At 48.2% G+C, this 27,998-nt stretch overlaps 1 protein-coding gene across 1 annotated transcript in view; it reads left to right on the top strand.

Annotated features, from left to right (window-relative positions):
• The window catches only part of LOC124032458 (dedicator of cytokinesis protein 3-like), a 393,573-nt gene that overhangs the window by 277,729 nt on the left and 87,846 nt on the right, over positions 1–27,998 (top strand). Inside the window, exons 7-9 of the mRNA XM_046344862.1 lie at positions 1,568–1,652; positions 8,923–8,964; positions 17,540–17,697. Of these exons, the coding sequence (XP_046200818.1) occupies positions 1,568–1,652; positions 8,923–8,964; positions 17,540–17,697 (285 nt within the window). The remainder of the gene's footprint in view (positions 1–1,567; positions 1,653–8,922; positions 8,965–17,539; positions 17,698–27,998) is intronic.

Raw genomic sequence — 27,998 nt, 5'->3', positions numbered from 1 at the left:
CTCTCTGTCTCTCTCTTCTCTCTGTCTCTCTGTCTCTCTCTCTGTCTCTCTGTCTCTCTGTCTCTCTCTCTCTCTGTCTCTCTGTCTCTCTGTCTCTCTCTTCTCTCTCTCTCTCTCTCTGTCTCTCTCTCTCTCTGTCTCTCTCTCTCTCTCTCTCTGTCTCTCTGTCTCTCTGTCTCTCTCTCTCTCTCTCTCTCTCTCTCTCTCTCTTTCTCTCTCTCTCTCTCTCTGTCTCTCTGTCTCTCTGTCTCTCTCTCTCTCTCTCTGTCTCTCTGTCTCTCTGTCTCTCTGTCTCTCTGTCTCTCTCTTCTCTCTCTCTCTCTCTCTCTCTCTCTCTCTCTCTCTCTCTCTCTCTCTCTGTCTCTCTGTCTCTCTGTCTCTCTCTTCTCTCTCTCTCTCTCTTCTCTCTGTCTCTCTGTCTCTCTGTCTCTCTAACAGTAAACATTACACTCACAGAAGAAGTTTCAAAAGAATAAAGACATTTCAAAGGTCATATATTACGTCCATAATATTATGTTGTAACGATGTTCAAATAGTAAACTGCAAAATTGAAAATAAATAAACATAAATATGGGTTGTATGTACTATGGTGTTTGTTCTTCACTGGTTGCCCTTTTATTGTGGCAACAGGTCAGAAATCTTGCTGCTGTGATGGCACACTGTGGAATTTCACCCAGTAGATATGGGAGGTTATCAACATCGGGTTTGTTTTAGAATTATTTGTGGGTAATAATTATTTGTGGGAAATATGTGTCTCTAATATGAGCATCTGTCTCTCCCTCCCTCTCTCTCCCCCATGTCTCTCTTACCCCCTCCCTCTCCTCTCCTCTCTCTCCCCCGTGTCTCTCTTGCCCCCTCCCTCTCCTCTCTCTCCCCCCGCGTTTCTCTTACCCCCTTCCTCTCCTCTCTCTCCCCCGTGTCTCTCTTGCCCCCTCCCTCTCCTCTCTCTCCCCGTGTCTCTCTTGCCCTCTCCCTCTCCTCTCTCTCTCTCCCCCGTGTCTCTCTTGCCCCCTCCCTCCCTCTCCTCCCCCGCGTTTCTCTTACCCCCTCCTCTCCTCTCTCCCCCCGTGTCTCTCTTGCCCCCTCCCTCTCCTCTCTCTCCCCCGTGTCTCTCTTGCCCTCTCCCTCTCCTCTCCTCTCTCCCCGTCTCTCTCTTGCCCTCTCCCTCTCCTCTCCTCTCTCTCCCCCGTGTCTCTCTTGCCCTCTCCCTCTCCTCTCCTCTCTCCCCGTGTCTCTCTTGCCCTCTGCCTCTCCTCTCCTCTCTCTCCCCCCGTCTCTCTTGTCCCCTCCCTCTCCCTCCCCCGTGTCTCTCTTGCCCGCCCCCCACCCTTCCCTCGCTCTCTCTCCCCCGTGTCTCTCTTGCCCCCTCCCTCTCCTCTCCTCTCCTCTCTCTCCCCCCGTCTCTCTTGTCCCCTCCCTCTCCTCTCCTCTCTCTCTCCCGTGTCTCTCTTGTCCCCTCCCTCTCCCTCCCCCGTGTCTCTCTTGCCCTCTCCCACCCTTCCCTCCCTCTCTCTCTCCCCACGTCTCTTTCCTCCCTCCCACTCCTCTCCTCTCCTCTCCTCAACAGACACCTGGGCCTCGACCTCGTACCCAGGAAGGAGTTTGAAATGGTGGATGCAGACCAGATCAGCGTCTCAGACTTATACAAAATGGTAGGTAACACTGACCACTGTAGAGACTTATACAAAATGGTAGGTAACACTGACCACTGTAGAGACTTATACAAAATGGTAGGTAACACTGACCACTGTAGAGACTTATACAAATTGATAGGTAACACTGACCACTGTAGAGACTTCTACAAAATGATAGGTAACACTGACCACTGTAGAGACTTATACAAATTGATAGGTATAACGTTTTTTTTCTTCTTACTAAACTAAGTTGAATGCACTGACTGTAAGTCTCTCTGGATAGCATCTGCATCTGCTCAATAACCTAACTGTAAATGGTAGGTACCACTGGGCCGACTGTGTGCGGCACACACTAGAGTCATGACGATGTCCTGCTGTTGCCTAGTGACTGTTGCCGGTGTAGGGTACATGGTCCAAACCCTTATGTATGGTACGTGTATGGAAGAAGCAGAAACCTCCAGCTATAGCTGGAGCTGGAACTGCAATTAGATATTTTGTCTTAAAAAGTGATGATTTACACATGTAATCAGATTCAGTGTAGCCATAACAGCAGCTAAACTGAACAAAATATATAAAAACAATATGTAAAGTGTTGGTCCCATGTTTCATCAGCTGAAACCCGAATTTTTCCATAATGCACTAAAAATGCTCTCTCAAATTTTGTGGACAAATTTGTTTACATCCCTGTTAGTGAACATTTCTCCTTTGCCAAAATAATCCATCCACCTGACAGGTGTGGCATATTAATAAACTGATTAAACAGCATGATCATTACACAGGTGCACCTCGTGCTGGGAACAAAAAAAACATCCCATGCAGTTTTGTCACACAACACAATTCCACAAATGTCTCAAGTTATGAGGGAGTGTGCAATTGGCATGCTGACTGTCTCTGTGAAACTACACAGAGACAGGAACAATCACCCACGAAATACAAAGCGAAACCAGGCTACCTAAATACGGTTCCCAATCAGAGACAACGAGAATCACCTGACTCTGATTGAGAACCGCCTCAGGCAGCCAAGCCTATACAACACCCCTAATCAGCCGCGATCCCAAATACTACAAACCCCAATACGAAAATACAATAACATAAACCCATGTCACACCCTGGCCTGACCAAATATATAACGAAAACACAAAATACAATGACCAAGGCGTGACAGAACCCCCCTAAGGTGCGGACTCCCGGACGCACCTCAAAACCATAGGGAGGGTCCGGGTGGGCGTCTGTCCATGGTGGCGGCTCCGGCTCGGGACGTGGACCCCACTCCATTAATGTCCTAGTTCCTCCCCTTCGCGTCCTGGGATAATCCACCCTCGCCGCCGACCATGGCCTAATAGTCCTCACCCAGAACCCCACAGAACTGAGGAGCAGCTCGTGACTGAGGGGCATCTCGGGACTGAGGGGCAGCTAGGGACTGAGGGGCAGCTCGGGACTGAGGGGCAGCTCGGGACTGAGGCAGCTTGGGACTGAGGGGAAGCTCGGGGCTGAGGGGCAGCTCGGGACTGAGAGGAAGCCCGGGACTGAGGGGCAGCCCGGAACTGAGGGGCAGCCCGGAACTGAGGGGCAGCCCGGAACTGAGGGGCAGTTACAGGTACTGAGAGAAAGCCCAGTACTGAGAGGAAGCCCAGTACTGAGAGGAAGCCCAGTACTGAGAGGAAGCTCAGGCAGGTAGTAGGCTCCGGTAGATCCTGGCTGGCTGGCGGATCTGGAAGATTCTGGTTGACTAGCAGATCTGGAAGAGACTAGTTGACTGGCGGATCTGGAAGAGACTGGTTGACTGGCAGATCTGGAAGAGACTGGTTGACTGGCAGATCTGGAAGATCATGGCTGACTGGCGGATCTAGCTGCTCTATGCAGACTGACAGCTCCTTGCAGACTGACAGCTCTGGCAGCTCCATGCAGGCTGACAGCTCCTTGCAGACTGGCAGCTCTTTGCAGACTGACAGCTCTTTGCAGACTGACAGCTCTGGCTGCTTCATGCAGACTGACAGCTCTGGCTGCTTCGAACAGACTGACAGCTTTGACTGCTACATGCAGACTGACAGCTCTGGCTGCGTCATGCAGACTGACAGCTCTGACTGCTCCATGCAGGCTGACAGCACCCTGCAAACTGGCAGCTCTTTGCAGACTGACAGCTCTTTGCAGACTGACAGCTCTGGCTGCTTCATGCAGACTGACAGCTCTGGCTGCTTCGACAGACTGACAGCTTTGACTGGCTGACAGCTCTGGCTGCGTCATGCAGACTGACAGCTCTGACTGCTCCATGCAGGCTGACAGCACCCTGCAAACTGGCAGCTCTTTGCAGACTGACAGCTCTTTGCAGACTGACAGTTCTGGCAGTTCTGGCAGTTCTTCACGATTAACAGGGAGAGTTGGCTCAGGTCTGACTCCTGACTCAGCCACTCTCTCTCTGAGCCCTCCCCCAATAAATATTTGGGGGTTACTTTCGGTTTTCGCTCTGCGCCGCCGTGTTTTTCTTTTCGACTCCATTCGCCTATAGCCCTCTTCGCACTGCTCCAGCGAATCCCAGGCTCCTGCACTCTCTCTGGGCCGGCCGCCCACCTGTCGATTTCTTCCCACGTTGTATACTCCATGCCTCTGCTGTCCATAACGTCCTCCCTTCACTGTTCAAGCTGTCGCTGCCTGTTAACACGCTGCTCGGTCTGAGTGTGGTGGGTGACTCTGTAACGGCGTTCTTCGTTTGTAGAAAGAGAGTCGGACCGAAATGCAGCGTGGTAGTTACTCATGACTTTATTGGAAAAAGCGACACATGAAATAACTATTACAAAACACAAAACAACAAACGGAACGTGAAACCTATTACAGCCTATCTGGTGAAACTACACAGAGACAGGAACAATCACCCACGAAATACAAAGCGAAACCAGGCTACCTAAATACGGTTCCCAATCAGAGACAACGAGAATCACCTGACTCTGATTGAGAACCGCCTCTGGCAGCCAAGCCTATACAACAACCCTAATCAGCCGCGATCCCAAATACTACAAACCCCAATGCGAAAATACAATAACATAAACCCATGTCACACCCTGGCCTGACCAAATATATAACGAAAACACAAAATACAATGACCAAGGCGTGACAAGAGCTGTTTCCTGAGAATTTAATGTTAATTTCTCTACCATAAGCCACCTCCAACAACATTTTAGAGAATTTGGCAGTACTTTTGTCAGTACCGGCCTCACAACCGCAAACCACGAAAACAAATTCTGATTGGCTGGGTTGGGTTCTTCGATGTGTGTGCCTGGCTCCCAAGTGGGTGGGCCTATGCCCTCCCAGGCCCACCCATGGGGACACCTCTGCCCAGTCATGTGAAATCCATAGATTAGGGCCGAATGAATTTATTTCAATTGACTGATTTCCTTATATGAACTGTATCTCTGCAAAATCATAGAAATTGTTGCATGTTGCATCTATGTTTTTGTTCAGTGTATAAGAGGTACGGCATAATTGTGTTGTTTAAGCTATTTTTTATTAATGACAACTGTCATCGCAGCAACAAAACAATCATGAGCCATTTATTTATTTGTTGCAACAGGTCAATCGTTTAGTTAGCTGAATATCTGGAGCACAAGAATATCACAAGCACAGAATAGTGAATGGGAGGGAGACATCAGCAATATGATGAGGGTGTCTGATGAGGGTGTCTGCCCTGGCCTTGCTCCTAGCTCTGGGGTGGTGCTGAGTCTGATGAGGGTGTCTGATGAGGGTGTCTGCCCTGGCCTTGCTCCTGGCTCTGGGGTGGTGCTGAGTCTGGTGAGGGTGTCTGCCCTGGCCTTGCTCCTAGCTCTGGGGTGGTGCTGAGTCTGATGAGGGTGTCTGCCCTGGCCTTGCTCCTAGCTCTGGGGTGGTGCTGAGTCTGATGAGGGTGTCTGATGAGGGTGTCTGCCCTGGCCTTGCTCCTAGCTCTGGGGTGGTGCTGAGTCTGTTGAGGGTGTCTGATGAGGGTGTCTGATGAGGGTGTCTGATGAGGGTGTCTGATGAGGGTGTCTGCCCTGGCCTTGCTCCTATCTCTGGGGTGGTGCTGAGTCTTATGAGGGTGTCTGATGAGGGTGTCTGCCCTGGCCTTGAGGGTGAGGGTTTCTGACCTGGCCTTGAGGGTGAGGGTGTCTGGGGTGGTGCTGAGGTAATGGCAGTGTGTTACAGCCCAGGCAAAGTGGCTGGCTTGGCCAGAGGACTGAATGGTAGAGGGAGAAAGACGTCTACAGATGTAGGATCTTAATTTGACCGCCCTTCAATGCAGGACATGTCAAAACTGTAGTGTATTTGAGGGTTAAAAAGGCTTCTGAAGTTTGTAATTTCCACTTGGAAATGTCAGACTTGATTTTCCCTTATGAAAAATGTATCAACCCCTACAAAAATGTTAATGAATTATAATCCACATAATACTTCACATGTACTGTTGCTGCAGGATTATTTTCCGGCTGTAGCAATCTGGCTCAAATGAAGATCCCACATCTGATGTCAGAGGTACATCAAAGTGGTGTGGATGGGGAGAGCGAGACCTTGGCACCATGGCAGGAGGAGGCAGGGTAACCTGGGGGATGCCTAGTGTTAATGGACACTCACATCTAAGACAGGATAGAAGTAGATGGATGTGGGCAGTCCTGGCAGATATGACACATGCCGGGGGTGGGGGGTGTGACAGGAGAAGAGAGGAGGACGGAGGGTCTCTGAGGAATGATGGCATGTGATAATGGACACTTGGGTTGTAGGTGTGGGGAGATTACAGTAGTTCTCACCTCGGAGAGGGTGGAGGTAGAGGGTAGGGTGGAGCGTAGGGGAGAGGTAGAGGGGGGTAAGTGAGAGGGTAAGATGGTAGGGGGAGAGGGAGGGGGAGAGGGGAGAGGTAGAGTGGAGGGAGGGAGAGAGGGGAGGGTGAGAGGGGAGTGTAAAGAGGAGAGGGGAGGTGTAGAGGGAGGAGAGGGTAGAGATAGGATAGGGGTAGACGATAAGGGAGAGGGTAGAGGGAGGGCAGGAGGTGTTGGGTATGATGCTTCTCACCTTGGATCTCACCTCAAATAAATGCTAAAGGGAAGATAGGGTGGAGAGGGGGAAGAGAGGGTGGAGAGGGGGAAGAGAGAGTGGAGAGGAGGAAGAGAGGGTGGAGAGGGGGAAGAGAGGGTGGAGAGGGGGAAGAGAGGATGGAGAGGGGGAAGAGAGGGTGGAGAAGGGGAAGAGAGGGCGGAGAGGTAGAAGAGAGAGTGGAGAGGTAGAAGAGAGGGTGGAGAGGGGGAAGAGAGGGTGGAGAGGGGGAAGAGAGAGTGGAGAGGGGAAGAGAGGGTGGAGAGGGGGAAGAGAGGGTGGAGAGGGGGAAGAGAGGGTGGAGAGGGGGAAGAGAGGGCGGAGAGGTAGAAGAGAGAGTGGAGAGGTAGAAGAGAGGGTGGAGAGGGGGAAGAGAGAGTGGAGAGGGGGAAGAGAGGGTGGAGAGGGGGAAGAGAGGGCGGAGAGGTAGAAGAGATAGTGGAGAAGGGGAAGAGAGGGTGGAGAAGGTGTGGAGAGGGGAAGAGAGGGTGGAGAGAGGGGGAAGAGAGGGTGGAGAAGGCGTGGAGAGGGGGAAGAGAGGGGGAGAGAGGGTGGAGTTAGCATGGAGAGGGGAAAGAGAGGGGGAAGAGAGGGGGAAAGAGGGTGGAGTTGGCATGGAGAGGGGAAAGAGAGGGGGAGAGAGGATGGAGTTGGCATGGAGAGGGGAAAGAGAGGGGGAAGAGAGGGGGAGAGAAGGTGGAGTTGGCATGGAGAGGGGAAGGAGAGGGGGAAGAGAGGGGGAAGAGAGGGTGGAGTTGGCATGGAGAGGGGAAAGAGAGGGGGAGAGAGGGTGGAGTTGGCATGGAGAGGGGAAAGAGAGGGGGAGAGAGGGTGGAGTTGGCATGGAGAGGGGAAAGAGAGGGGGAAGAGAGGGTGGAGTTGGCATGGAGAGGGGAAAGAGAGGGGGAAGGGGGGGTGGAGTTAGCTTGTTTTGATGATGCCTTTCACCCTGTATCTCTCCCTACACTCAGAGAAACGGCAAGATAAACAAGACAAAACACTATCAAAGTAAACGTGTACATTGACCTCTCTTACTCTCTCTTTATCTCAGCTTGGATCTATGAAGTAGATATATCTATGACTCAGTTATACTTCGCCTTGTGCTTATACTACGATGAACTATGGGACAACATTGTATTTATTCTGTTCCTGTACACTGTGATTCAGCGTTCCACAGTCACTGTCTTATTCTGACAGCCTGTCTCGCTCCCTCTTGCCCTGTCTTATCCTCACAGCATGCTGTGCTCTGCTCTGCCTGGGGCGTCCCCGGCCTATCTGTCACATCCTGACCTTAGTTCCTTTTTTAGGTCTCTATTTTAGTTTGGTCAGGGCGTGAGTTGGGGTGCGCATTCTATGTTTTGTGTTCTATGTTTTCTATTTCTATTTACAGTTTAGCGCTGCTGCACTCTAAGCAAATAAAACATGTACATATTGCCAAGGTTTTGATATCTGATTCACAATCAAAAGAGGATGACTAACTGAGGATCTCTCTCTCTATCTCTCTTTCTCTCTCTCTCAGGGCGTGAGTTGGGGTGCGCATTCTATGTTTTGTGTTCTATGTTTTCTATTTCTTTGTGTTTGGCCTGGTATGGTTCCCAAATCAGAGGCAGCTGGCAATCGTTTTCTCTGATTGAGAACCATACTTAGGCAGCCTGTTTTCCCACTATGGGTGTGGGTAGTTATTTTCTGTTTAGTGTGTTGTTTCACCTGACAGGACTGTTTAGTTTCTTTCATTCACTTTGTTATTTTGTTTTGTGTGTTCAGTTCTAATAAATTATCAACATGGACACTTACCACGCTGCATTTTGGTCCGATCCTTCCTACTCCTCCTCAGAAGAGGAGGAGAATCGTTAGACTATCGTACCGCCTCAATGCCCTGACAACCAACCACAGCTTAGCGCTGCTGCACTCTACATGTACATATTGCCAAGTTTTCAATCAAAAGAGGATGACTAACTGAGGATCTATCTCTCCCTCTCTCTCTCTCTGTCTATCTCTCTTTCTCTCTTTCTCTCTCTCTCTTTCTCTCTCTCTCTCTCTCTCTCTCTCTCTCTCTCTCTCTCTCTCTCTCTTTCTCATGCTCTCTATCTCTCTCTATATCTCTTTCTTTCTCTCTCTATCTCTCTCTTTCTCTCTCTATATCTCTCTTTCTCTCTCATCTCTCTTTGCTCTCTCTCTCTCTCCTCTCTTTCTGTCTTTGTCTCTCTCTCTCTTCCTTTCTTTCTTGTCTTTGCAGCATCTGTCCAGCAGACACAGTGTCCAGCAAAGCACAACCCAGGTATAACATACTCTCTGCAGTTGCTATCATACACACACTGTCACTACTGCATGAAAATGACCATCACAATGCTGACATCATGTTATCATTATTATTTATGTACAATAATACACAGGTTTCCACAGGTTTCCTGTTCCCTGTCCCATCTCGTCCCCACAGGGTTACAGTATCCCTGTCCCATCTCGTCCCCACAGGGTTACAGTATCCCTGTCCCATCTCGTCCCCACAGGGTTACAGTATCCCTGTCCCATCTCGTCCCCACAGGGTGACAGTATCCCTGTCCCATCTCGTCCCCACAGGGTGACAGTATCCCTGTCCCATCTCGTCCCCATAGGGTGACAGTGTCCCTGTCCCATCTCGTCCCCACAGGGTGACAGTATCCCTGTCCCATCTCGTCCCCACAGGGTTACAGTATCCCTGTCCCATCTCGTACCCACAGGGTTACAGTATCCCTGTCCTGTCTTGCCTTGACTTTTTTCTTTTGTTTACTCAACTTTTTGGTCAAAGTGTTATCTGGGCGTAACCTTTTTAGTTGGCACAACATGATAAAATGTATGCAAAAAAAATGTAAATGATGTGTTTACTCAATTTGTCTCATATGTTCATTCAACTGGAAAATATTAGAAAATATTTTTTGCTATTTTACCTAAACATGGCTGTGCAACTACATTTACATGTTCAGTCATTTAGCAGAAGCTCTTATCAACAGAGTGACTTACAGTCAGTACATTCATCTACAGATGGCTAGGTGGACCAGTCATAGTCAGTACATTCATCTACAGATAGCTAGGTGGGACAACCACATATCACAGTCATAGTCAGTACATTCATCTCCAGATGGCTAGGTGGACCAGTCATAGTCAGTACATTCATCTACAGATGGCTAGGTGGACCAGTCATAGTCAGTACATTCATCTACAGATAGCTAGGTGGACCAGTCATAGTCAGTACATTCAATTACAGATGGCTAGGTGGACCAGTCATAGTCAGTACATTCATCTACAGATAGCTAGGTGGACCAGTCATAGTCAGTACATTCATCTACAGATGGCTAGGTGAGGCTAGGTGAGACAACCACATATCACAGTCAGAGTCAGTACATTCATCTTTAGATGGCTAGGTGGACCAGTCATAGTCAGTACATTCATCTTCAGATAGCTAGGTGGACCAGTAATAGTCAGTACATTCATCTTCAGATAGCTAGGTGGACCAGTCAGAGTCAGTACATTCATCTTCAGATAGCTAGGTGGACCAGTCATAGTCAGTACATTCATCTTCAGATAGCTAGGTGAGACAACCACATATCACAGTCAGAGTCAGTACATTCATCTTTAGATGGCTAGGTGGACCAGTCATAGTCAGTACATTCATCTTCAGATAGCTAGGTGGACCAGTAATAGTCAGTACATTCATCTTCAGATAGCTAGGTGGACCAGTCAGAGTCAGTACATTCATCTTCAGATAGCTAGGTGGACCAGTCAGAGTCAGTACATTCATCTTCAGATAGCTAGGTGGACCAGTCATAGTCAGTACATTCATCTACAGATAGCTAGGTGGACCAGTCATAGTCACTACATTCATCTACAGATGGCTAGGTGGACCAGTCATAGTCAGTACATTCATCTTCAGATAGCTAGGTGGACCAGTCATAGTCAGTACATTCATCTTCAGATAGCTAGGTGGACCAGTCATAGTCAGTACATTCATCTACAGATGGCTAGGTGGACCAGTCATAGTCCGTACATTCATCTACAGATGGCTAGGTGGACCAGTCATAGTCAGTACATTCATCTACAGATAGCTAGGTGGACCAGTCATAGTCAGTACATTCATCATCAGGGAGGGAAATGTGTGTTAGAGCAGGAACCTGCAGGAGCGAGTCACTGCTTTGATGTTTGCAGAGAACTACAGGGTGTTGTCCAGGGTCATGGCAAGGCAGAGAACTACAGGGTGTTGTCCAGGGTCATGGCAAGGCAGAGAACTACAGGGTGTTGTCCAGGGTCATGGCAAGGCAGAGAACTACAGCGTGTTGTCCAGGGTCATGGCAAGGCAGAGAACTACAGGGTGTTGTCCAGGGTCATGGCAAGGCAGAGAACTACAGGGTGTTGTCCAGGGTCATGGCAAGGCAGAGAACTACAGCGTCCAGGGTCATGGCAAGGCAGAGAACTACAGGGTGTTGTCCAGGGTCATGGCAAGGCAGAGAACTACAGGGTGTTGTCCAGGGTCATGGCATGGCAGAGAACTACAGGGTGTTGTCCAGGGTCATGGCAAGGCAGAGAACTACAGCGTGTTGTCCAGGGTCATGGCAAGGCAGAGAACTACAGCGTGTTGTCCAGGGTCATGGCAAGGCAGAGAACTACAGGGTGTTGTCCAGGGTCATGGCAAGGCAGAGAACTACAGCGTGTTGTCCAGGGTCATGGCAAGGCAGAGAACTACAGCGTCCAGGGTCATGGCAAGGCAGAGAACTACAGCGTCCAGGGTCATGGCAAGGCAGAGAACTACAGCGTCCAGGGTCATGGCAAGGCAGAGAACTACAGCGTGTTGTCCAGGGTCATGGCAAGGCAGAGAACTACAGCGTGTTGTCCAGGGTCATGGCAAGGCAGAGAACTACAGCGTGTTGTCCAGGGTCATGGCAAGGCAGAGAACTACAGCGTGTTGTCCAGGGTCACACCAAGGTTCTTTCACTCTGGGAGGAGGGGGCACTGTACAGCTGTCAACTGTGATGGAGGGGTCGTTGAGTGGGCAGGCTTGAGGTGGTGAACCGACATCCAAGCTGAATATCTGCCAGGCACGCAGAGATGTGTGTCGCCACCTGGATGTCAGGGGGGAGTATTTTGAGTTTCATGCGCATAGCAATGATAGGAGAAACCATGTGAGGATGTGACAGAGTGACTTGGTGACTTGGTGTTCAGAGACAAGAGGAGAGGGCCTAGTACTGCTGAACCCTGGGGGACAAGAATACTGAGAGTATGTGGTGCAGACATAGATCCTCTCTACACCACCTGGTAGGAACGAGGATCCAATCCAAGAGTGCGCAGAGCCTGAGACGCCCAGTCCTGAGAGGTTGTAGAGGAGGCAGAGCCTGAGACACCCAGTCCTGAGAGGTTGTAGAGGAGGCAGAGCCTGAGAAGCCCAGCCCTGAGAGGTTGTAGAGGAGGCAGAGCCTGAGACACCCAGTCCTGAGAGGTTGTAGAGGAGGCAGAGCCTGAGACGCCCAGTCCTGAGAGGTTGTAGAGGAGGCAGAGCCTGAGAAGCCCAGCCCTGAGAGGTTGTAGAGGAGGCAGAGCCTGAGACACCCAGCCCTGAGAGGTTGTAGAGGAGGCAGAGCCTGAGAAGCCCAGCCCTGAGAGGTTGTAGAGGAGGCAGAGCCTGAGACGCCCAGTCCTGAGAGGTTGTAGAGGAGGCAGAGCCTGAGAAGCCCAGTCCTGAGAGGTTGTAGAGGAGGCAGAGCCTGAGACGCCCAGTCCTGAGAGGTTGTAGAGGAGGCAGAGCCTGAGAAGCCCAGCCCTGAGAGGTTGTAGAGGAGGCAGAGCCTGAGACACCCAGCCCTGAGAGGTTGTAGAGGAGGCAGAGCCTGAGAAGCCCAGCCCTGAGAGGTTGTAGAGGAGGCAGAGCCTGAGACACCCAGTCCTGAGAGGGTGTAGAGGAGGCAGAGCCTGAGAAGCCCAGCCCTGAGAGGTTGTAGAGGAGGCAGAGCCTGAGACACCCAGTCCTGAGAGATTGTAGAGGAGGCAGAGCCTGAGACGCCCAGCCCTGAGAGGGTGTAGAGGAGGCAGAGCCTGAGACACCCAGCCCTGAGAGGTTGTAGAGGAGGCAGAGCCTGAGAAGCCCAGCCCTGAGAGGGTGGAGAGGAGGCAGAGCCTGAGACGCCCAGCCCTGAGAGGGTGGAGAGGAGGCAGAGCCTGAGAAGCCCCGCCCTGAGAGGGTGTAGAGGAGGCAGAGCCTGAGCCGCCCAGCCCTGAGAGGTTGTAGAGGAGGCAGAGCCTGAGAAGCCCAGCCCTGAGAGGGTGGAGAGGAGGCAGAGCCTGAGAAGCCCCGCCCTGAGAGGGTGTAGAGGAGGCAGAGCCTGAGCCGCCCAGCCCTGAGAGGGTGTAGAGGAGGCAGAGCCTGAGACACCCAGCCCTGAGAGGTTGTAGAGGAGGCAGAGCCTGAGATGCCCAGCCCTGAGAGGGTGTAGAGGAGGCAGAGCCTGAGACACCCAGCCCTGAGAGGGTGGAGAGGAGGCAGAGCCTGAGAAGCCCCGCCCTGAGAGGGTGTAGAGGAGGCAGAGCCTGAGCCGCCCAGCCCTGAGAGGGTGTAGAGGAGGCAGAGCCTGAGCCGCCCAGCCCTGAGAGGGTGTAGAGGAGGCAGAGCCTGAGACGCCCAGCCCTGAGAGGGTGGAGAGGAGGCAGAGCCTGAGAAGCCCCGCCCTGAGAGGGTGTAGAGGAGGCAGCGCCTGAAACGCCCAGCCATGAGAGGGTGTAGAGGAGGCAGAGCCTGAGACACCCAGCCCTGAGAGGGTGTAGAGGAGGCAGAGCCTGAGACGCCCAGCCCTGAGAGGGTGTAGAGGAGGCAGAGCCTGAGACGCCCAGCCCTGAGAGGGTGTAGAGGAGGCAGAGCCTGAGATGCCCAGTCCTGAGAGGGTGTAGAGGAGGCAGAGCCTGATAGGATAGAAGAGGAGAGTGTAGTGTGAGAGAGAGAGAGAGAGAGAGAGAGAGAGAGAGAGAGAGAGAGAGAGAGAGAGAGAGAGAGAGAGAGAGAAGAGAGAAGAGATAAAGAAAGAAAGAAAGAAAGAAAGAAAGAAAGAAAGAAAGAAAGAAAGAAAGAAAGGAGATTGTGACAGCGTTTGACTATCTGGGTAGGGGCTGTGTGGCTAGGGTCGGAAGAGAGGGAGACAGAAAATGACCTAGTGACCTGGAGGGGGTTGCAGTGAGATTAGTAGAATGAGGTCAAATCCATTGCCTGCCCTGTGAGTTGGAGGGGACTGGGAAACGGTGAAGTCAAAAGAGACAATAAATGAATCCAAGTCAGATATCAGGAGGTTGATATCAACCAGTATGAAGAAACACACACAACGTGTTAAACAGCACTTTTAACATGTTCATTTCAACAGTAATTAGTATTCAACATGTCCTCACCTGGGATTTGAACTCACAACCGATTGATTCTAATCTTCCTGCTACGCCACCATATCTGTGTCGATTATTGTTTGATGTCAATATTCTCTCATCATTGATTTGATTTGCTTATTTAAGCATTTTGAGTTTTTTTCTGTATCGTTGTCTAATGTTGGTGGGGCATTTTACTCTGTGTTAATGGTACTCCTGAATCACTGAGAAATAAAATTGTTTTTCTTGAGTGTACATTTAGCACAGCTGAGATTTACATTGAAGTGCAAAGTGTAGCAATACAGGTGAAATCAGTGATTGACACAGACATGATGGAGACGCAGGTGTAGCAGGAAGATTGGAGTGCTGTGAACCAAGAGGTTGTGAGTTTAAATCCCAGGGGAGGACATGATGAATACTAATTACTGTATAAATTAACATGCACAACATGTATGTCAAATATGTAAGTTGAAAGACCATGTTAAATGTACTGTGAGTGTGTGTAACTTGGGGCGGCAGGGTAGCCTAGTGGTTAGAGCTTTGGACTAGTAACCGAAAGGTTGCAAGTTCAATTCCCCGAGCTGACAAGGTACAAATCTGTCGTTCTACCCACTGTTCCTAGGCCGTCATTGAAAATAAGAATTTGTTCTTAACTGACTTGCCTCGTTAAAGAAATTTTTTTTAAAATTGCCAAAATAATAATTTGTATTTGAGACAAATTGAGTAAACACATAATTTTAAGTTGACAGAATTTTTGCCTACGTTTTCTCATGTTGGAGTTAAATTCAGGTAACACTTTTACCGACAAGTAAACAAGAAAAAAAGGTTGTGGAAGCAGTTATTATTCTCTCTCTAGCAGTTATTGTTCTCTCTCTAGCAGTTATTGTTGTCTCTCTATCAGTTATTGTTCTCTCTCTAGCAGTTATTGTTGTCTCTCTATCAGTTATTGTTCTCTCTCTAGCAGTTATTGTTCTCTCTCTAGCAGTTATTGTTCTCTCTCTAGCAGTTATTGTTCTCTCTCTAGCAGTTATTGTTCTCTCTCTAGCAGTTATTATTCTCTCTCTAGCAGTTATTGGTCTCTCTCTAGCAGTTATTATTCTCTCTCTAGCAGTTATTGGTCTCTCTCTAGCAGTTATTGTTCTCTCTCTAGCAGTTATTATTCTCTCTCTAGCAGTTATTGGTCTCTCTCTAGCAGTTATTATTCTCTCTCTAGCAGTTATTGGTCTCTCTCTAGCAGTTATTGTTCTCTCTCTAGCAGTTATTGTTCTCTCTCTATCAGTTATTGTTCTCTCTCTATCAGTTATTGTTCTCTCTCTATCAGTTATTGTTCTCTCTCTATCAGTTATTGTTCTTTCTCTAGCAGTTATTGGTCTCTCTCTAGCAGTTATTATTCTCTCCCTATCAGTTATTTTTCTCTCCTTAGCAGTTATTGGTCTCTCTCTAGCAGTTATTATTCTCTCTCTATCAGTTATTGTTCTCTCTCTAGCAGTTATTGTTCTCTCTCTAGCAGTTATTGTTCTCTCTCTAGCAGTTATTGTTCTCTCTCTAGCAGTTATTGTTCTCTCTCTAGCAGTTATTATTCTCTCTCTAGCAGTTATTGGTCTCTCTCTAGCAGTTATTATTCTCTCTCTAGCAGTTATTGGTCTCTCTCTATCAGTTATTGTTCTCTCTCTATCAGTTATTGTTCTCTCTCTATCAGTTATTGTTCTTTCTCTAGCAGTTATTGGTCTCTCTCTAGCAGTTATTATTCTCTCCCTATTATTATTCCCTATCAGTTATTTTTCTCTCCTTAGCAGTTATTGGTCTCTCTCTAGCAGTTATTATTCTCTCTCTATCAGTTATTGTTCTCTCTCTAGCAGTTATTGTTCTCTCTCTAGCAGTTATTGTTCTCTCTCTAGCAGTTATTGTTCTCTCTCTAGCAGTTATTGTTCTCTCTCTAGCAGTTATTATTCTCTCTCTAGCAGTTATTGGTCTCTCTCTAGCAGTTATTATTCTCTCTCTAGCAGTTATTGGTCTCTCTCTAGCAGTTATTGTTCTCTCTCTAGCAGTTATTATTCTCTCTCTAGCAGTTATTGGTCTCTCTCTAGCAGTTATTATTCTCTCTCTAGCAGTTATTGGTCTCTCTCTAGCAGTTATTGTTCTCTCTCTAGCAGTTATTGTTCTCTCTCTATCAGTTATTGTTCTCTCTCTATCAGTTATTGTTCTCTCTCTATCAGTTATTGTTCTCTCTCTATCAGTTATTGTTCTTTCTATCAGTTATTGTTCTTTCTCTAGCAGTTATTGGTCTCTCTCTAGCAGTTATTATTCTCTCCCTATCAGTTATTTTTCTCTCCTTAGCAGTTATTGGTCTCTCTCTAGCAGTTATTATTCTCTCTCTATCAGTTATTGTTCTCTCTCTAGCAGTTATTATTCTCTCTCTAGCAGTTATTATTCTCTCTCTAGCAGTTATTGTTCTCTCTCTAGCAGTTATTGTTCTCTCTCTAGCAGTTATTGTTCTCTCTCTAGCATTTATTGTTCTCTCTCTAGCAGTTATTGTTCTCTCTCTATCAGTTATTGTTCTCTCTCTAGCAGGTATTGTTCTCTCTCTAGCAGTTATTGTTCTCTCTCTATCAGTTATTGTTCTCTCTCTAGCAGTTATTGTTCTCTCTCTAGCAGTTATTGTTCTCTCTCTATCAGTTATTGTTCTGTCTCTATCAGTTATTGTTCTCTCTCTATCAGTTATTGTTCTCTCTCTATCAGTTATTGTTCTCTCTCTATCAGTTATTGGTCTCTCTCTAGCAGTTATTATTCTCTCTCTAGCAGTTATTATTCTCTCTCTAGCAGTTATTGTTCTCTCTCTAGCAGTTATTGTTCTCTCTCTAGCAGTTATTGTTCTCTCTCTAGCATTTATTGTTCTCTCTCTAGCAGTTATTGTTCTCTCTCTATCAGTTATTGTTCTCTCTCTAGCAGTTATTGTTCTCTCTCTAGCAGTTATTGTTCTCTCTCTATCAGTTATTGTTCTCTCTCTAGCAGTTATTGTTCTCTCTCTATCAGTTATTGTTCTCTCTCTAGCAGTTATTATTCTCTCTCTAGCAGTTATTGTTCTCTCTCTAGCAGTTATTTAGTTGGAACTTCTAGATTTTTTTGACAGTGTATTCTAGCCCTGTGTGCACGTCTCTGTGTGCACGTCTCTGTGTGTACGTCTCTCTGTGTGCACGTCTCTGTGTGTATGTCTCTCTGTGTACACGTCTCTGTGTGCACATCTCTCTGTGTGCACGTCTCTCTGTGTGTACGTCTCTCTGTGTGCACGTCTCTGTGTGCACGTCTCTGTGTGCACGTCTCTGTGTGTACGTCTCTCTGTGTACACGTCTCTGTGTGCACGTCTATCTGTGTGCACGTCACTGTGTGCACGTCTCTGTGTGCACGTCTCTGTGTGCACGTCTCTGTGTGCACGTCTCTGTGTGCACATCTCTGTGTACACGTCACTCTGTGCCGTCTCGTCTACGCAGGCAGACAGTGTGCGTCGGAGCCACGGTGTAGAGCCCTGTCGTATCCCCGTCCCTCACCACCTGTTCGTCAGCCTGAAGAGCTTCACCTACAACACCATGGGAGAAGACACAGACATCTTCTTCTCTCTCTACGACCTCAGGGAGGGGAAACAGATCAGGTAAAGGGATGCTGTAGCGTTGTTCTGCAAAGTGTTTTTTCAGAGTCGAACTTCCTGAACAACCGGAGGAAGTGAAAGCTATCAAGTAAAAGGGATTCTAGAGTTTCCGGTTTAATGCTAGTGGTTCAACGGGGGCCTGTTCACCTGTACAACCTGAGGGGGAGCCTGAGAGGGTGGGCGTCTCAACCCTCTCAGGGCTGGGCGTCTCAACCCTCACAGGGCTGGGCGTCTCAACCCTCTCAGGGCTGGGCGTCTCAACCCTCTCAGGGCTGGGCGTCTCAACCCTCTCAGGGCTGTGCGTCTCAACCCTCTCAGGGCTGTGCGTCTCAACCCTCTCAGGGCTGGGCGTCTCAGGCTCTGCCTCCTGTGCAAGCAGAATCCGGTGATGGAGTGGAAATAGAGAAGAGGTTATGGACCACCCCTGTTTTTGGAAAAACAACTGTTAAAAGTCGTCCAAATCAACAACGATGTAGTCAAAATGTTTATGAAATTGGATTGATTTCCTCTGATCCATTTAGCCGTTTACATTAAAAACATTTAAGTACTTTGCATTCGCTTAAAACCTCTTTCAGTATACATTTTCCTGACAATTAGTCCCTGATGTTGAACTAGCAGTACAGTGCTGCTGTAATGAATAATATATAGTTTCGTTAATGGGGCTAATAAATAATGTATTGTTGTTTTAATGATCTTAAAAGATAATGAATAGCTAATGTATATAATGAGATTGATGTAGAGCAGTGTGTGTGTGTGTGTGTGTGTGTGTGTGTGTGTGTGTGTGTGTGTGTGTGTGTGTGTGTGTGTGTGTGTGTGTGTGTGTGTGTGTGTGTGTGTGTGTGTGTGTGTGTGTGTGTGTGTGTGAGAGATGGGGAGGCAGGGGAGAGATGGGGGAGGCAGGGGAGAGATGGGGGAGGCAGGGGAGAGATGGGGGAGGCAGGGGAGGGATGGGGGGGCAGGGGAGATGGGGGAGGCAGGGGAGAGATGGGGGAGGCAGGGGAGAGAGATGGGGGAGGCAGGGGAGGGATGGGGGGCAGGGGGAGATGGGGGAGGCAGGGGAGAGATGGGGGAGGGATGGGGGGCAGGGGGAGATGGGGGAGGCAGGGGAGAGATGGGGGGAGGCAGGGGGAGATGGGGGAGGCAGGGGAGAGATGGGGGAGGCAGGGGAGGAATGGGGGAGATGGGGGGATGGGGGAGATAGAGAGAGATGGGGGAGGCAGGGGAGACGGGGGGATGGGGGAGAGATGGGGGAGGGATGGGGGAGGCAGGGGAGAGATGGGGGAGGCAGGGGAGAGATGGGGGAGGCAGTGGGGAGATGGGGGAGGCAGGGGAGAGATGGGGGAGGCAGGGGAGAGATGGGGGAGGCCGGGGAGGGATGGGGGGACAGGGGGAGATGGGGGAGGCAGGGGAGAGATGGGGGGAGGCAGGGGAAGATGGGGAGGCAGGGGAGAGATGGGGGAGGCAGGGGAGGAATGGGGGAGATGGGGAGAGATGGGGGAGGCAGGGGGAGACGGGGGGATGGGGGAGATGGGGGAGGGATGGGGGAGGCAGGGGAGAGATGGGGGAGGCAGGGGAGAGATGGGGGAGGCAGTCGGGAGATGGGGGATGCAGGGGAGAGATGGGGGAGGCAGGGGAGAGATGGGGGATGCAGGGGAGAGATGGGGGAGGCAGGGGAGAGATGGGGGAGCCGGGGGGAGGGATGGGGGGCAGGGGGAGATGGGGGAGGCAGGGGAGAGATGGGGGGAGGCAGGGGAGGAATGGGGGAGATGGGGAGAGATGGGGGAGGCAGGGGGAGACGGGGGGATGGGGGAGGCAGGGGGAGATGGCGGAGGCAGTGGGGAGATACGTCGATGCAGAGATGAGGAGGGAGGCAGGGGGGGTAGACAGAGGAGGAGGGAGATAGCTAGATGAACAGCGGGTAACACACACACATACCTCCTCTTTCCTCTCTGCCTCCCCCTGCCTCCTCCTCCACAGAGATCAGCTTAAGGAAACTTGTCCAGTTGGCTTGACCTTGATAACCTGTTGTCAAGATAACCTGTTGTCAAGATAACCTGTTGTCAAGATAACCTGTTGTCATGGCATTATCTTCTCTCACAATGACAGTCAGCTCAGGTTACAAGTGGCAGGTGTATGTGTGAATGTGTATATTTGTGTGTGTGTGTGTGTGTGTGTGTGTGTGTGTGTGTGTGTGTGTGTGTGTGTGTGTGTGTGTGTGTGTGTGTGTGTGTGTGTGTGTGTGTGTGTGTGTGTGTGTGTGTGTGTGTTCTTCAGTGTGTGTGTGTGTGTGTGTGTGTGTGTGTGCGTGCGCTTCCTTGTGCGTGGCTGCGTGTGTGTGTGTGTGTGTGGCAGCCTCTGTTCTGAAGGAGGAAGTGATGAAGATACACAGTAGTCTGTCACTGAGAACATACTACATCAACCCTCTGCGATACTGACATGTATTTGTCATCCTTCAGAACCCAGGAGAGGAGAGAAAGATAAAAAGGAACAACAACAAAGCTTATAGAGAGAGGAATATTTACCGTTCCTGTGATTCTGGTCTCTGGAGGAATATGAAGAGGAGAATATGTAGAGGAGGACTTGTTTCACGAGAACACAGTAGAATCAATAAAGACTGAAGAGGTTTGCCTTGAGACCGAAGGAGCTCTAGTAGTTTTATAGTTTCCAAGGAGACTTAGTTACCAAGGAGGCATATTTAAATAAATGTGGGCTGAATTGTAGCTTTCTTTGTCAAATCTCTCCTCTCCTCTCCTCTCCTCTCCTCTCCTCTCCTCTCCTCTCCTCTCCTCTCCTCTCCTCTCCTCTCCTCTCCTCTCCTCTCCTCTCCTCTCCTCTCCTCTCCTCTCCGTTTATGACAGAACTATAACTGCAGTCCCTCCCACTCACAACCTGTCCATGTGCTAGCCCTGCGTAGGCTGAGAGGGCAGCCGAAAACAAGACTATTCTTATTTTTATCCAACCATTGCCCCCCCCCTCACATATTCCCTGTTTGTGGTTGTTATTGTAACGCTAGATCATGGAGTTCCTATGTAACTGTAGTGGTTGTTATAGTAACGCTAGATCATGGAGTTCCTATGTAACTGTAGTGGTTGTTATAGTAACGCTAGATCATGGAGTTCCTCTGTAGCTGTAGTGGTTGTTATAGTAACGCTAGATCATGGAGTTCCTCTGTAGCTGTAGTGGTTGTTATAGTAACGCTAGATCATGGAGTTCCTATGTAACTGTAGTGGTTGTTATAGTAACGCTAGATCATGGAGTTCCTATGTAACTGTAGTGGTTGTTATAGTAACGCTAGATCATGGAGTTCCTCTGTAGCTGTAGTGGTTGTTATAGTAACGCTAGATCATGGAGTTCCTCTGTAGCTGTAGTGGTTGTTATAGTAACGCTAGATCATGGAGTTCCTATGTAACTGTAGTGGTTGTTATAGTAACGCTAGATCATGGAGTTCCTATGTAACTGTAGTGGTTGTTATAGTAACGCTAGATCATGGAGTTCCTATGTAACTGTAGTGGTTGTTATAGTAACGCTAGATCATGGAGTTCCTATGTAACTGTAGTGGTTGTTATAGTAACGCTAGATCATGGAGTTCCTCTGTAACTGTACACACACACACAGACACACACACACACACACTCTTTAGCACCACAACATTACTCTGTGATTGAAATAATCCCTAGCTCCTATTCCTCCAGCTCCCTTGTTGTACTCACAGGTATGATTTCATTGTAAACTCAGATTTTATTAGTGTCCAACAAAACATCTCAGATGACCTTCAGTTTTTATTTAATAAAACATTGTCTCCGTTGAACCCAGACTCCAAAAATATCACTGCTCTCCAGGTCACTGTCCACAACTCACTGAAACTTGACCTGTGATTGGGTAAAGCTACATTCACAAACCTCTCTGCGTTTTCTGTGCAAACAGACAATGTGTAATGGAAATAACATCTAGATTATGTCATCCAGCCTGGGTGTTACCCATTTTCCACACTGAACATGTTTAAATACTGTATGTATCTAATACTTCTGTATATTTTTCAATGGTCTCTTGACTAAAGTCTCATTTTAGCTGAGTGCTGAGTGGTGGGTAATCCTCATATCATTCCCCTGAGGAAGACATTTAAGAGCACCTGGACTCTGAAAGCACACTTTAGCAGGCAGCCATCTTTGATGATTGTGCAATGCTGTGTGGTTTGGGGTGTGCATCTGAAATGGCCCGTTATTCCCTATAAATCCCCCCCCCCACACACACACACACAGGCGCTCTGATCCAAATAAGTGGACTAGGGAATAGGGGGCCATTTTGGACACACCTCAAACCACAGCACCATTCATCAAAGACTGCCCGCCCTACAGTCTGCTCTCAGACTCAGTATTGTGTTCCCCACAACTCTCACTCCCCAGGGATGATAGATTCTCCTTGGGTCTGTGTGTGTTAGAATATAAATATCTAGCTACTGTCGTGTCTTTGGCTATGCCGGATCCTATAATATAAAATAATTTCTCCTTAATTATAATATTACCTGATTGAGCTAATCATGTAAATGTCATTAACTAGAGAGTCGGGGCACCACAAAATAATATTTATAGAGCTGTTATCTTCTGAATAAACTCTTAAAGACCTAGTAATATTTTACATCATTAGCAGTCAATATTAATCGTCACCTTAATTCAGTCTCATCTGAAAGTTGTAAATTCTTGGTTATCTTCACGAACCCTGGCTAACAAGTTGAATCAGCAATACAACATTGGGTTGAATTATTTATTTACTAAATACCTAACTAATCACACAGAATTACATGTACAAAGAATTAATAATACCTTGATTACAAATTACGCTATAAAGGAAAACGTCCCTTCAAATCAAATCAAATCAAATCAAATTTATTTATATAGCCCTTCGTACATCAGCTGATATCTCAAAGTGCTGTACAGAAACCCAGCCTAAAACCCCAAACAGCAAACAATGCAGGTGTAAAAGCACGGTGGCTAGGAAAAACTCCCTAGAAAGGCCAAAACCTAGGAAGAAACCTAGAGAGGAACCTGGCTATGTGGGGTGGCCAGTCCTCTTCTGGCTGTGCCGGGTAGAGATTATAACAGAACATGACCAAGATGTTCAAATGTTCATAAATGACCAGCATGGTCAAATAATAATAAGGCAGAACAGTTGAAACTGGAGCAGCAGCACAGTCAGGTGGACTGGGGACAGCAAGGAGCCATCATGTCAGGTAGTCCTGGGGCACGGTCCTAGGGCTCAGGTCCTCCGAGAGAGAGAAAGAAAGAGAGAATTAGAGAGAGCATATGTGGGGTGGCCAGTCCTCTTCTGGCTGTGCCGGGTGGAGATTATAACAGAACGTGGCCAAGATGTTCAAATGTTCATAAATGACCAGCATGGTTGAATAATAGTAAGGCAGAACAGTTGAAACTGGAGCAGGAGCATGGCCAGGTGGACTGGGGACAGCAAGGAGTCCTCATGTCAGGTAGTCCTGGGACATGGTCCTAGGACCCAGGCCAGTTGAAACTGGAGCAGCAGCATGGCCAGGTGGACTGGGGACAGCAAGGAGTCATCATGTCAGGTAGTCCTGGGGCATGGTCCTAGGGCTCAGGTCCTCCGAGAGAGAGAAAGAAAGAGAGAAGGAGAGAATTAGAGAACGCACACTTAGATTTACACAGGACACCGAATAGGACAGGAGAAGTACTCCAGATAAACAAACTGACCCTAGCCCCCCGACACATAAACTACTGCAGCATAAATACTGGAGGCAGCATAAATACTGGAGCCTTGCGGGCGGAACAGATATGACAAACTAGTTACACAAAATAAAAGGTGCTGGGTTTGAGTGAAAGAGCGGGAAGACTGAGGGACAAAGCGAGATGCTATGCTATCGTAAATACAGTATCTTATGCATTCTAAATTACCGCCCATTTGGAAAAGGAAAATGCAATAAATATTTACTCTGAGCTGCGCTTCGGTAGGTTGGTGGTAGATGGAAGGCCGTGTTGCCAAACCAAGTCCTTTGTCCTTTGCAGAATGTCTCTGGTGGTCAATTGCATACATTGTCAAATCAAATCAAATTTTATTTGTCACATACACATGGTTAGCAGATGTTAATGCGAGTGTAGCGAAATGCTTGTGCTTCTAGTTCCGACAATGCAGTGATAACCAACAAGTAATCTAACTAACAATTCCAAAACTACTGTCTTATACACAGTGTAAGGGGATAAGGAACATGTACATAAGGATATATGAATGAGTGATGGTACAGAGCAGCATACAGTAGATGGTATCGAGTACAGTATATACATATGAGATGAGTGTGTAGACAAAGTAAACAAAGTGGCATAGTTAAAGTGGCTAGTGATACATGTGTTACATAAGGATGCAGTCGATGATGTAGAGTACAGTATATACATATGCATATGAGATGAATAATGTAGGGTAAGTAACATTATATAAGGTAGCATTGTTTAAAGTGGCTAGTGATATATTTACATCATTTCCCATCAATTCCCATTATTAAAATGGCTGGAGTTGGGTCAGTGTCAATGACAGTGTGTTGGCAGCAGCCACTCAATGTTAGTGGTGGCTGTTTAACAGTCTGATGGCCTTGAGATAGAAGCTGTTTTTCAGTCTCTCGGTCCCAGCTTTGATGCACCTGTACTGACCTCGCCTTCTGGATGATAGCGGGGTGAACAGGCAGTGGTTCGGGTGGTTGATGTCCTTGATGATCTTTATGGCCTTCCTGTAACAACGGGTGGTGTAGGTGTCCTGGAGGGCAGGTAGTTTGCCCCCGGTGATGCGTTGTGCAGTCCTCACTACCCTCTGGAGAGCCTTACGGTTGAGGGCGGAGCAGTTGCCGTACCAGGCGGTGATACAGCCCGCCAGGATGCTCTCGATTGTGCATCTGTAGAAGTTTGTGAGTGCTTTTGGTGACAAGCCGAATTTCTTCAGCCTCCTGAGGTTGAATAGGCGCTGCTGCGCCTTCTTCACGACGCTGTCAGTGTGAGTGGACCAATTCAGTTTGTCTGTGATGTGTATGCCGAGGAACTTAAAACTTGCTACCCTCTCCACTACTGTTCCATCGATGTGGATAGGGGAGTGTTCCCTCTGCTGTTTCCTGAAGTCCACAATCATCTCCTTAGTTTTGTTGACGTTGAGTGTGAGGTTATTTTCCTGACACCACACTCCGAGGGCCCTCACCTCCTCCTTGTAGGCCGTCTCATCGTTGTTGGTAATCAAGCCTACCACTGTTGTGTCGTCCGCAAACTTGATGATTGAGTTGGAGGCGTGCGTGGCCACGCAGTCGTGGGTGAACAGGGAGTACAGGAGAGGGCTCAGAACGCACCCTTGTGGGGCCCCTGTGTTGAGGATCAGCGGGGAGGAGATGTTGTTGCCTACCCTCACCACCTGGGGGCGGCCCGTCAGGAAGTCCAGTACCCAGTTGCACAGGGCGGGGTCGAGACCCAGGGTCTCGAGCTTGATGACGAGCTTGGAGGGTACTATGGTGTTGAATGCCGAGCTGTAGTCGATGAACAGCATTCTCACATAGGTATTCCTCTTGTCCAGGTGGGTTAGGGCAGTGTGCAGTGTGGTTGAGATTGCATCGTCTCTGGACCTATTTGGGCGGTAAGCACATTGGAGTGGGTCTAGGGTGTCAGGTAGGGTGGAGGTGATATGGTCCTTGACTAGTCTCTCAAAGCACTTCATGATGACGGAAGTGAGTGCTACGGGGCGGTAGTCGTTTAGCTCAGTTACCTTAGCTTTGTGATAGACGGGATACTCTGTCTGTTCATTCCTAGCCTGCGTTTTCAGCTGCTGTTGCTAACTCAACGACTAGGGGGATTCACTTCTGTAGTGAATAAGAGTTCAAAGTTCATACCATTCGCAATCAAAGCTCACGCTGAGGTTGGCTTAGTTCTGTAGTTGACATGTTGGTCCTTTTAACGCAGAGGCTGCAGACCTCACGTACTTGGAACAGGAGGTTATATTGTTGTCAAGGGCTTATATAGTGGAGGGTGAAAAGGGGTGTGTTTCATAGTTTACAACCTATGTCTCTTCACGTGGGCGGACCACTGAGTCGGGCCTAATTCACTCATGAAAACCCAATTCTCACATTTTAGAAGCTAAAATCACATTTCATCCCATCACGAATACTTTCATATTCAAACTGTAAGGGTTTTCCTGTGGTGTTCTTTAATAAAGGATGTTCTTTAATAAAGGAACTAGACATGAAATAACTAACAAAACAATAAATGTGTGAAAACCAAAAACAGTCCTATCTGGTGCAAACACAGAGACAGGAACAATGACCCACCAACACACGGTGAAACCCAGGCTTTGCCACTTTGTTTACATACTCATCTCATATTTATATATACTGTACTCGATACCATCTACTGTATCTTGCCTATGCTGCTCTGTACCATCACTCACTCATATATCTTTATGTACATATTCTTATCCCCTTACACTTGTAAGGTAAGTGATAAGGTAGTAGGTTTGGAATTGTTAGCTAGATTACTTGTTGGTTATTACTGCATTGTCGGAACTAGAAGCACAAGCATTTCGCTACACTAGCATTAACATCTGCTAACCATGTGTATGTGACAAATACAATTTGATTTGATTTGATTTATATGTTCAATTGGTCGGATTAACAGAATATAGGTCATTTCCTTCTGATGTTCTCAGAATCTCTATGTTAACCAAGGGTTTTGCAAATGTAACATCCATAGGGTAGAGAGAGGAAAAGGGGGGGAAGAGGTATTTATGACTGTCATAAACCTAACCCCAGGCCAACGTTATGACACTACCTTAGAGGACTTGAAACTACACTTGGATACTATAACTAGCTTACCCAAGAGCATTAGTTCAACTTCAAACTAACTATCTTCTAAAAAATATATATATAAAAAAATATATATTTATATATTTGTTGGTTTTTGTTTTATTTAACTAGGCAAGTCAGTTAAGAACAAATTCTTATTAACAATGATGGCCTACACTGGCCAAACCCAGGCGATGTTGGGCCAATGCCAAACCCAGGCGATGTTGGGCCAATGCCAAACCCAGGCGATGTTGGGCCAGTTATATGGGCAGTTACTTCTTGCACTTAGAGCACAGGAGGTTGGTGCCACCTCTATTGGGAGGAACAGATGAGTGGAATGGATGAGGGGAACGGATGAGTGGAATGGATGAGGAGAACGGATGAGTGGAATGGATGAGGGGAACGGATGAGTGGAATGGATGAAGGATGAAATGGATGAGGGGAACGGATGAGTGGAATGGATGAGGGGAACGGATGAGTGGAATGGATGAGGGGAACGGATGAGTGGAATGGATGAGGGGAACGGATGAGTGGAATGGATGAGGGGTACGGATGAGTGGAATGGATGAGGGGAACGGATGAGTGGAACAGATAAGTGGAATGGATGAGGGGAACCATTGACCTAGAGCAAAGAGAAAAAACAGCTGTCCTCCCTTCAGTAGCCTCCACTGACCTAGAGCAAAGAGAAAAAACAGCTGTCCTCCCTTCAGTAGCCTCCACTGACCTAGAGCAAAGAGAAAAAACAGCTGTCCTCCCTTCAGTAGCCTCCACTGACCTAGAGCAAAGAGAAAAAACAGCTGTCCTCCCTTCAGTAGCCTCCACTGACCTAGAGCAAAGAGAAAAAACAGCTGTCCTCCCTTCAGTAGCCTCCACTGACCTAGAGCAAAGAGAAAAAAAACAGCTGTCCTCCCTTCAGTAGCCTCCACTGACCTAGAGCAAAGAGAAAAAAACAGCTGTCCTCCCTTCAGTAGCCTCCACTGACCTAGAGCAAAGAGAAAAAACAGCTGTCCTCCCTTCAGTAGCCTCCACTGACCTAGAGCAAAGAGAAAAACCTAGCAAAGAGAAAAACAGCTGTCCTCCCTTCAGTAGCCTCCACTGACCTAGAGCAAAGAGAAAAAACAGCCGTCCTCCCTTCAGTAGCCTCCACTGACCTAGAGCAAAGAGAAAAAACAGCCGTCCTCCCTTCAGTAGCCTCCACTGACCTAGAGCAAAGAGAAAAAACAGCCGTCCTCCCTTCAGTAGCCTCCACTGACCTAGAGCAAAGAGAAAAAACAGCCGTCCTCCCTTCAGTAGCCTCCACTGACCTAGAGCAAAGAGAAAAAACAGCCGTCCTCCCTTCAGTAGCCTCCACTGACCTAGAGCAAAGAGAAAAAAAGAAGAAAAACAGCTGTCCTCCCTTCAGTAGCCTCCACTGACCTAGAGCAAAGAGAAAAAACAGCTGTCCTCCCTTCAGTAGCCTCCACTGACCTAGAGCAAA

Source organism: Oncorhynchus gorbuscha, linkage group LG03 (assembly GCF_021184085.1).
Source record: "Oncorhynchus gorbuscha isolate QuinsamMale2020 ecotype Even-year linkage group LG03, OgorEven_v1.0, whole genome shotgun sequence".
In the NCBI taxonomy this organism is placed as follows: domain Eukaryota; kingdom Metazoa; phylum Chordata; class Actinopteri; order Salmoniformes; family Salmonidae; genus Oncorhynchus; species Oncorhynchus gorbuscha.
Note: the sequence above shows the minus strand (reverse complement) of the source record. Positions and strands in the feature narration are given on the sequence as shown.